The sequence below is a fragment of the Anas platyrhynchos genome, chromosome 31, assembly GCF_047663525.1.
Source record: "Anas platyrhynchos isolate ZD024472 breed Pekin duck chromosome 31, IASCAAS_PekinDuck_T2T, whole genome shotgun sequence".
Taxonomy (NCBI): Eukaryota; Metazoa; Chordata; class Aves; order Anseriformes; family Anatidae; genus Anas; species Anas platyrhynchos.
In genome coordinates this window covers 1,917,358-1,928,056 of record NC_092617.1, presented here as the reverse complement: position 1 = coordinate 1,928,056, position 10,699 = coordinate 1,917,358, and the positions used below count along the sequence as shown (strand labels likewise).

The 10,699-nt window shown below is 50.7% G+C and overlaps 1 protein-coding gene across 1 annotated transcript; it reads left to right on the top strand.

Annotated features, from left to right (window-relative positions):
* Nucleotides 1–8,976: 8,976 nt before the first annotated feature.
* Nucleotides 8,977–9,903, top strand: LOC139999964 (olfactory receptor 14C36-like). Its single transcript, XM_072029636.1, has one exon. It carries the CDS (start codon nt 8,977–8,979, stop codon nt 9,901–9,903), a length of 927 nt encoding a protein of 308 aa, XP_071885737.1.
* The last annotated feature ends 796 nt before the right edge of the window (nt 9,904–10,699 follow it).

Here is a 10,699-nt window from a genome sequence, read left to right as displayed (position 1 = left end):
AGAGGGTTTAACATGAGGAGGTTAATGCACAAGAACAGGGGCTTTAGGTTAGAGATTAAACAAATGCTTGGTGGGAGGGTTTGGTGTTCTGCTTGGGGTGTCAGGTCTGTGGTTAGGCTATGGGCAAACTTTGCGCTTTAGGGTTTTCTTTACATTGGTAAAAAGTTATCTAGGATTAAATAGAGAATATTAATGGTATTGTAAAGGGAAGGGAACAGGTTCATCAAGAGAACAAGTGTAAAGGTAAGGGGCTGAGAAGCAAACCCACCTCATGGTGTTTAGCCATGTGGGTTTGTGTGACATGATTAGAAGGACAGTCATTGGATGGCATGAACTTGGAGGTCTTTTTCTATGATTCTATCAAGGCAGCAGAGAGGTCAGAGCCCAGCGGGCAGTGGAGGGCAGCCCTGAGGGCCACCGGGGCTGCCCCTCCCAATGGCAGCTGGGTTCTTGGCCCTGAGCTGGGACTGCTCCCCCGCCTAGAGAGGTGATGGGAAGAAAGGAAAGTTGAGATCAGTAAAGTTATCATGGCTTCTTTATTCCCTATATGTACACTAGAAGCCTAGTTCTATAAGTAGTTTAGATGACACCGTCAAAGTAAGTAAATGAATTAACAGGAAGAAGGCCAAGAATAATATTAAACCAAAATCAAAGATATTGAAGACATTCTTGATACTTAAGAGGCACGTAGAGAAAGAGTTTACTCACTGCACCCTTGAGCTCCTTGTTTCTCATGCTGTAAATGAGGGGGTTCACTGCTGGAGGCAGAACTGAGTACAGAAATGACACCACCACGTCCAGGGATGGGGAAGCAATGGAAGGGGGCTTTAGGTAGGCAACTGTTGCAGTGACAACCATTAGGAAGACCACAGCCAGGTGAGGGAGGCACGTGGAAAAGGCTTTGTGCCGGCCCTGCTCAGAGGGCATCCTCAGCACGGCCCTGAAGACCTGCACGTAGGACACCACAATATAAATAAAACAACCAAAGCCTAAAGAAACACTAAACACAAGTGCCCCAACCTCCCTGAGGTAGGCATCTGAGCAGGAGAGCTTGAGGATGTGGGGGATTTCACAGAAGAACTGGTCCACAGCATTGCCGTGGCAAAGGGGAAGGGAAAATGTGCTGGCCGTGTGCAGGACAGCATTGAGAAAGCCACTGCCCCAGGCAGCTGCTGCCATCTGGGCACAAGCTCTGCTGCCCACGAGGCTCCCGTAGTGCAGGGGCTTGCAGATGGCAACGTAGCGGTCATAGGCCATGATGGTAAGGATAGAAAACTCCACACCCACCAGGAAGGCAAAGAGAAAGACCTGTGCAGCACAGCCTTGATAGGAGATGGTCTTGGTGTCCCAGAGGGCATTGGCCATGGCTTTGGGCAGAGTGGTGGAGATGCAGCCCAGGTCGAGGAGGGCGAGGTTGAGGAGGAAGAAGTACATGGGTGTGTGGAGGCGGTGGTCGCAGACTATGGCGGTGAGGATGAGGCCGTTGCCCAGGAGGGCAGCCAGGTAGATGCCCAGGAAGAGCGCGAAGTGCAGGAGTTGCAGCTCCCGCATGTCTGCGAATGCCAGCAGGAGGAACTCGCTCACAGAGCTGCTGTTGGGCATTTGTTGACATTAAACACAGCTGCCTGTTGAAGAGGAGAATGCAGAAGTTAGAACAGACTTCAATAAGGAAAACCTATTCCATGTCTTAGATCATCCCCCAAATGATCCTCTCTCATTGCACTAGAACCTGTAAGAATCTCATTTTTTCCATTCAGATCTCTCTGTGCAATGCTCTGGGATTCTCAGTCTCTTGTACAATCTTGAGAACACATTGCGATCAGACCTGCCTCCCCTGCAATTCAGGAATTGGAAAGCACAGAACCAAAATAAACCTTCTCTGTCACAAAAACCGAGCCTCAATCTTCTTCTGGAAATGACTCATAAATGCCATTTTCTAAATCATCTTCTACTTGTCACTGGAGAAACAGATTGAACCATCCTGACCGATGCTATCAGCCATCAAATGTGCCAGCTGTAGAAGACCCCTCTGGCAACCCCACCTGCACTGCCCTGCTGCCAGAGCCTCACGGTGTCAAGAGCCTGCAGATGTGTCCTGCCACACGCTGCCCTCTGTTGTTGCGCTCCTCAGTGCCTCCAAGCCCTCTCTCCTTCTGTCCTCTCTGTGTGCCAGCTGCGGTCAGAGCCCGCAGCCCTGCTGCGCTGTGCAGAGGAGTTGCTCCTGGGCAGAGCTGTCTCTCTGTAGCGCTTACCAGGAACTCCCCTTGGGCCCAGGAGCCCGGCCCAGCTCAGCAGCACAGCACCCGACCATGGCATCGCTTGCTCTGTGCCCTTGGTCTCCCTCGAGGTGTCCCCAAGGCCTCAGGGCTGACAGCTCCTGAGAGCAGCAGGGTCTCTGCTGGGGTGTGGTGTTTGAAGCAGCCTGAAGTCATAACCGACTTCTTCTATCTGTAGATGTCAGAGACTGATTGTTTAAAGTGTGATTTGTGCTGTTGGACTGTGGTTGTTAAACACGTTGTGCTTTAACTTGTCAGGAACCTCAGCACCACACAGATGTTAGCTCACACCCAACACGCAAAATATAATTGGTTGAAACAAAGGTAGTTAAAAGGACAGAAAATGAAGAGACAGTAATAACAGTAACAATACTAATAATAAATAATTATAAACCTTATTTTTATTATTGTTATATGTATAAAGCAAGTGATGCACAGTGCAATTGCTCATCACACACTGACCAACGCCCAATCTTTCCCGAAGCAGGGGTCCCACAGAACCTGGACAGTCTGCATGCGGCTCTTTACCTTACCTTGACCTTACTTTGTTTTAGGGCAATACAAGTTTTCAGAAGGATTTGCAACATTTGTTTCCCTTCTCAAATACTTCCGCTGTGCTACCCCATATAGTGATGTTATCAAGGTATTGAAGGTTTTCAGGAGCTTCCCCCTACTCTAGAGCAGTCTGGATCAGCCCATGGCAAATGGTAGGGCTGTGCTTCCAGCCCTGGGGCAGTCAATTCCAGGTGGACAGGACGACCCTCCATGTGAAAGCAAAGTATGGCCTTCGTATTGCTGTCAAAAGAATGGAGGAAAATGCATTAGCAATATATAGCAATATTAATTGTGGCATAGAACTTGGCTGCCTTTGACTCCAGTTCGTACTGAATGAAGTTCTAGCATGCCTGGCACAGCAGCACTCAGTGGTGGTGGGACTTCATTCAAGCCACAGAAGTGCACCGTTATCTTCCACTCACCATTCGAATTTTGCACTGTCCATATGGGACTATTATAGGGTGAGCAAGTATTGCTGATCACTCCGTGGCTCTCCAGTCGATGAACCAGCTCATGGATGGGAATCAGGGAGTCTCTGTTAGTGCAATATTGCCTCGGGCGCACTGTTGTGGTAGCGATTGGCACCTGCTGCTCATTGGCCATCAGCACCTCCACAGCAGAAGGGTCCTGTGAAAGAGTGGGCAAGGTAGACAACTGCTTGGTGTCCTCCACCTGCAAGGCAGCTATGCCAAAAGCCCACCAATACCCTTGTGGATCTCCTGAAGTAGTCTATGCCAATGTTACACAGAGCCTCCAGGCCAGTCCCAATGGGTTGCATTTGCCACTCCTTCCCCGTTAGACTCGCTTCAGCCTCCTGTATAGTTAACTCTTGGGTTTGATGTGCCAGGCCAATAATCCTCAAAGTCCAATATACCTGATTGTCCTCTCCCTCCCCCAGGGTGGAGGCTGGGCCCCTCGAGTCCTGCTCATAGTATTCTTTACTCTGTTTGGAGGATTGCCCACTAGAAATTGGAGTAGCAAGTGTCTCAGAAGAACCCCGTTTTGACAATCTATTTTTCCTTGCACTTCAGGTATCCGTGCCTCTAAGGTGGAGGTCGATTTTTGCATCCCATTTTCTCATGGCCTCTCCATGGTCACACAGTCAAAAGCACAGGATGGAACCTGGTATGTACCCACTATGTCACCTTTCTTGAGAAGAGGGATGCTTACATCTGATAGCTGAGCTATTGGTTCGTGCAGGTGGGGAGGAAGCCGTATTCTCTTGTAGTTGTTGGACCTCTTGGGAAAGTTTCTTTCTGGACAAGACACAGGCCCATAGGGAAGAAGAGAGACTTGCTTTGTAATGCCATAGTTGGCTAGCCAATTCATCCACCATGGGTTCCTCTTGGTCTTTCCAGGTCATTACTGCCCATGGGTTGGCATATGATGATGGTGTGCTCTGTACAAACTCCTGCCCCATGGGTCATGTGCACTTGACTTCATCTGGATCTTTGGATAGCTGTTTGTTATCTAGGTTTCTACAAATCGCCTTCAGCATGTCTAATTTCCTCAGGAATGGATACCCCTCTACATGGTTGTCCACTTTCCTGGTTGACATACAAGATCTTTCAAGAGAGACCTTTCCTTCAAGCATGATGGGAGTAAGTTCCTTGTGCCCTTTTCCAATGGCTGTGTCCATCACCCCTTCCCTAGAGGGAGATTCTGGCTGCTTGGCTTCCCTGCTCTCCAATTCCAGGCTATTGGCCCTGTTCTCCCCCCACTGGAGCAGCCAGATGACAATGTGCTCACCGAGATGATTGCTGAAATCTTTTCCCATACCTCGTAGCTTACCATGGGACAGGGACCATTTGGTTTCTGATGCATATATGATTTCTTCTGCTTTGACCTCCTTTTACAAGGCCAAGTGCCGGGTCCTCCACCTGGGGTGGAATAACCCCAAGCAGAGCTACAGGCTGGGAGAGGAGTGGTTGGAGAGCTGCCAGGCAGAGAAGGACCTGGGAGTGATGGTGGACAGTCGGCTGAATATGAGCCAGCAGTGTGCTCAGGTGGCCAAGAAGGCCAACGGCATCCTGGCTTGGATCAGAAACAGCGTGACCAGCAGGGCTAGGGAGGTGATTGTTCTCCTGTACTCGGCTCTGGTGAGGCCGCACCTCGAGTACTATGTTCAGTTTTGGGCCCCTCGCTACAAGAAGGACATCGAGGTGCTTGAGCAGGTCCAGAGAAGGGTGATGAAGCTGGTAAGGGGCCTGGAGAACAAGTCCTACGAGGAGCGGCTGAGGGAGCTGGGCTTGTTCAGCCTGGAGAAAAGGAGGCTCAGAGGTGACCTTATTACTCTTTACAGATATCGTAAAGGAGGCTGTAGCGAGGTGGAGGTTGGTCTATTCTCCCACGTGCCTGGTGACAGGACGAGGGGGAATGGGCTTAAGTTGTGCCAGGGGAGTTTTAGGTTGGATGTTAGGAAGAACTTCTTTACCGAAAGGGTTGTTAGACATTGGAACTGGCTGCCCAGGGAAGTGGTGGAGTCACCATCCCTGGAAGTCTTTAAAAGAAGTTTAGACGTAGAACTTAGGGATATGGTTTAGTGGGGACTGTTAGTGTTAGGTCAGAGGTTGGACTTGATGATCTTGAGGTCTCTTCCAACCTAGAAATTCTGTGACTCTGTGATTCCAAGATGGCCCAACTTTGGAGAAACCTGCCTCATCTTCTTTTTCCTCCTTTCTTTTCTGGGTAGGAATTTCCTTCCTTTCTAAAGAAAAACTGAGATTTTCACACCCACTGTTTTCTCTTGCATGTAGAGGCAACAGATGCTGGCTTAGGTTGTTTCTCTGGCCCAGTGATGTGGCCCATTGCAGGGGCTGGAGTAGCTGCAGAGACCATCACAGGAGTTGTTCTGGCTGTGGGGCCTTTTGGATGAGTTGGAGGGGCTGCAGGGCCTATTGCAGGTTTGGGAGTGGCTATAGGGCCTATTATAGGGATGTGTTTAACCTTAAGCCCACTGCAGGAGCTGGAGTGCCTGTAGGGCCTGTTGCAGGGTTTGGAGTTGCTTTGGACAGGCTCTGGGCCTGTCAAAGGGGCTGGAGTGTGCCTGCAGGAAAAGTCATAGGGGTTGGAGAGGTGTGGACTGTAGCTTCATAAACATACCTTAACCACCAGCATATTGCAGTGATTTGTGTCTCTTTGAAATTGCTGGGATGATGACACAAATTTCTAAGCATTTCAGTTTTTTTTAGGATTCTGCACTTGCTCAGAGGTGAAATTCCAAAGCACTGGACGTGTCCACTGCTGTAGGTGCCTGCCCAGATCCTCGAACTCTCCCTGCCACTCCTAACTTTCCTGCCTCTGGACAGATCTCTGGATGGCACGTTTAAGTAATTGTTTAAACTTAAACAAAACATGAATGGCGTTCAGGAGACCTAAAAATAGGAACATGCTGGGTTGACCATCCCAAGGATATTCAAAGCTTTGAAGAGCTATTGTAATTAGCCTGGAAGAGAAGCATGAGGCAAAGGAGAAAGAGAGAGTGAAGAAGTGGGGAAAAGCATCCTCCACCACCCTGCATAGATTTAATCCCTGAGGAGAAAAGGCAAAGAGTGTAATTCTTAATAGTTTCCAAGAGATGAAGAGATGGTTCCTGAGGTATTGAGGGGGCAATAATTTGATCCTATCAGAAGTGAGTGTTATCCAGTACAGCAAAACAGTAACCTTAAATCAGCCCCCAGAATTCATAAAAAGCATGACATGGAAGACAGAGAGTTATTAATGTGCTATACAACACAGTTCAGGGTGTTGGAGTAGCATTTAGGTTTAGGGATTACTCTTTAAAACTCTTTAAAATTGGGTACTCTTTAAAATTGGTTACTCATTAAAATAGGCTAATGGTCTTACATCAATATTTTATTCAGTCTTAAAGCAGCATCAACATTACCTGAAGCCTCTTACCTCTACGAAATCGTTGTAGAGGTTCCCTCACCCTCCTCCCTCCCTCTCTAGGGATGTCCGGATCAGCCCCTGGCTTTGTGTTTCATGGATTACTGAGGGCAGATTGAGAGACATCAGTCAAGGCAGGGAGGTGCTCAGAGCAAGGTGAGAGCAAGGTGGGGAAGCAAGGTGGGTATCTAAGTCCTGCAGGGAAACAGGTGCAGACGTGAGAGCATAGGACAGCGTGTGGTGGTTATTGTCAAGGATCTTTTGCAAGATGAAAGCCCCGACAGAGCCAACAGCTTTGTCTGCTGGGCTCTGGCTCTTGTCTCCGTCAGTGATTCCTATGAGGAGACACCTCATCCTTACAGCAGTAGGGCCTCAATGCCTCCTCATCCCCCTCCAGGAGCCTGGGGGATGTCCTCCTGTAGCCTTGTACTTGGCACTGCCCTTACCTACTGTGCACCGACACAGGAAGAGCCCTAAACCCAACTGCAGGGACAGCATCTCCCTTCCCAGAGGTTGGGGTCAGGGCCCAACTGTTGGACTTCATGGGACACATCAAGGTTTCCTCAGCATCAGGGCCACCTTTCCTGGGCCTTGGTCTCCCTGTCATCACTGCCTGCCCTTTTCTGCTCTAACAAGTCCATGGGGAGGCCTTGACAGTAATGTCCCTCAGTGGGACCGTTAGCACTGCGAGAGGCTTTGGAGTTTGCATCAGACTTGGACTACTTGAGAAGCTGCTTCAGCCACCCAGATCAAGCTCCTCTGCCAGGCACAGCATTGCTGGGGGCACTGCGTGCAGCTGGCATGGGGAGAGGAGAGAAGGGGGAGAGAGGTTCAGGGCAGCCTGGGATAGAAAGGCAGGGGAGAGCTGGCAGAGGGAGAAATCTTGCCAGCCACCTCCCCATGGTAAGTCTCTGGCTGCAGGGCAATGCCGCTGCACACCCTGCCACGCTCTCCTGGAGCTGGCACAGCCCTCAGCTGATGGGAGCTGTCAGGAGGACGCTCGGTGTCGGAGTTGAAGGGCATGCAGGGCTCGTGTGTTGCAAGGTCAGCTTGCAGGGCCCGAGGGCTCCCTTCTCTTGGGCCCGGCTGCAGGCAGTGCAGCTGGGGGTGCAGGCAGGGGTGGCCAGGGCAGGGTCCCTGCTGTGCCCCAGAGGCTGTGTGCCGCGGCAGGGCCTCTGCCACCTGCCAGGCTCAGCACTCAGCCTGCCTGGGGAGCTGCCAGGGGCTGAAGCTGTGGGTGGAAGGACCCCCCCTGGTACCGCAGGGCAGGACAGTGCAGGGTCCTGCTGCTGCCCAGAGCCTGCTGCCTGGGGCAGGCTGCTCACAGCCCCACACCTCCCCAGGGCACTGCACTGCAGAAGTGTCTGGCAAGAGCTACCTGAAGGCAGTGCACTTTTTAAAATCTGCTTCATTTTCCTGCCCATGTGCTGAGGCAGAAGGATGGTAATGGAGTAGGAGCATCTGTAGTAGAGACTAAGGCTCCTTGAGCATTGCTGCTGCTCTGAGGCACCTCACACACCTCAGCATACAGACATTACTGGCATTAGCTTTGTTGTTTCTTAGGGAATTATTTGACCTTTTCCATTCCTGCAGACAGGGAGATGTCTTTTGCATGTGGCTATCTTGGCTCCCTTGCTCAGAGGCAATAAATATGTTACAGCAGCTCCATCACTTAGTTCCTCCTTCTGGCATTTATAGACACATGTGAGCTACAGCTCCTGCAATTTGGGCTCTTTCTGGGCATCTACCTGGCTGCCCTCCTGGGCAATAGCCTCATCCTCACAATTGTAGTCTCACACACCTCCACATACAGAGAGTACCGGCATCACTTTTGTTGTTTCTTAGGGAATTATTTGACCTTCTCCTCACGTCCCACCAACAGGGACATGTCCCTGGCCTGTGCACTTCTCAGATCACTGCAGATTTCCTTTTACCTGTTGCTGTAGACCAGGACTGACTGCTGCAGAGCCCACAGCACAGCCCCCTGCTTCTTGTGGCACCCTCAGAGCACCAAGCAGAGGTAAGCCAAGCAGCTGCAGAAAGCTCTTCCTGTGAAAGGAATGGGAAAGAATGTGTTCTGTGTGACTGTTCTATGAGATGTACAAAGTATTTTGGTCAGAGAAGTCCTTAAATTTTACAATGTCATTTCTTCTTCTGGACAGACTACGTTGCCCAGGGGCAATAAATGTGTAACAGCAGCTCCATCACCGAGTTACTCCCGCTGGCATTCGCAGGACCCCATGCTCAGAATGAGCAAATGCCCAACAGCAGCTCTGTGAGCGAGTTCCTCCTGCTGGCATTTGCAGATACGCGCGAGCTGCAGCTCCTGCACTTCGCGCTCTTCCTGGGCATCTACCTGGCTGCTCTCCTGGGCAATGGACTCATCCTCACTGCTGTAACCTGTGACCACCGCCTGCACACCCCCATGTACTTCTTCCTCCTCAACCTCGCCCTCCTCAATCTGGGCTCCATCTCCACTTCTGTCCCCAAAGCCATGGCCAATTTCCTCTGGGATACCAGGGTCATTTCCTACCCAGGATGTGCTGCACAGGTCTTTTTGCTAGTCTTTCTGATTTCATCAGAACTATCTCTTCTCACCGTCATGGCTTACGACCGTTACATCGCCATCTGTCAGCCCCTGTACTACAGGACCCTCCTGAGCAACAGAGCCTGTGCCCAGATGGCAGCAGCTGCCTGGGGCAGTGGCTTTCTCCACGCTGTGCTGCATACTGCCAATACATTTTCACTGCCTCTCTGCAATGGCAATACCCTCAACCAGTTCTTCTGTGAAATCCCCCAGATCCTCAAGCTCTCCTGCTCAGACTCCTACCTAAGGGAAGTTCAAGTTCTTGTGGTTACTGCTTTTCTATTTGGGGGTTGTTTTGTTTTCATTGCTCTGTCTTATGTGCAGATCTTCAGGGCTGTGCTGAGGATTCCCTCGCAGCAGGGACGGCACAAAGCGTTTTCCACATGCCTCCCTCACCTGGCTGTGGTCTCCCTCTTTATGAGCACTATCATGTTTGCCCAGCTGAAGCCCCCATCCATCTCTTCCCCATCCCTGGACCTGGTGCTCGCAGTCCTGTATGCAGTTGTGCCTCCAGCAGTGAACCCCCTCATCTACAGCATAAGGAGCCAGGAGCTCAAGAATGCCATATGGAAACTGATGGCCAGGTGTTTTTCATAACCAACAACATTCTTGCCTTTCTTCTTCTGAAAACAACTGAAAACATTACTCACATTAGGCCATGCCAATTCTTTGATCTTGTGTTGCTGTTAGTTTCCACTAATATTCTGAGTAATTTTGTTCACTTAGAAGTAACATTCTTCATTTTGGTTCATTATTCTATTTCCCTCTTAAAAGAGCTATGCCTAAATACTCACATCTGCTTTCAGAGTTGCCGTCACATTAGAACGTGCTCAAAGAGAGTCCCAAAGGCTCCCTGGGACATAGGAAGTGCTGGGTGTAGTGGGTTTATATGGCAAGGTTTTGGTAGCAGGGGGCCAGAGGGGTGACTTCTGTGAGAAGGACCTAGAAGCTGCCCCATGTTAGGTAAGGACCCCATTGCTGACCAGAGCTGAGCCAATAAGTGATGTTGTTTTGCACCTCTGTGAGAGCATGTTTAAGGCATGGAAAAAAAAATGCTGTGCCACATAGCAGCTGGGAGAGTGAGAGGAGTGATGAACAGTCTTACAGGCACCAAAGTCACTGAAGAAGGAGGCGTAGAGGTGCTCCAGGCTCCGGAGCAGAAGTCCCCTGCGGCCTGTGGTGAGGACCATGGTGAAGCAGGCTGTCCCCCTGCAGCCCATGGAGCACCACGGTGGAGCAGGGTTCCACACTGCAGCCCGTGGAGGAGACCACAGTCGAGCAGGTGGACCTGCACTGAGGGAGGCTGCAGCCTGTGGAAGACTCCTGCTGGAGCAGATTCCGGGCCGGACCTGTAGCCCGTGGAGAGGAGCCCATGCAGGAGCAGGTGACCTGT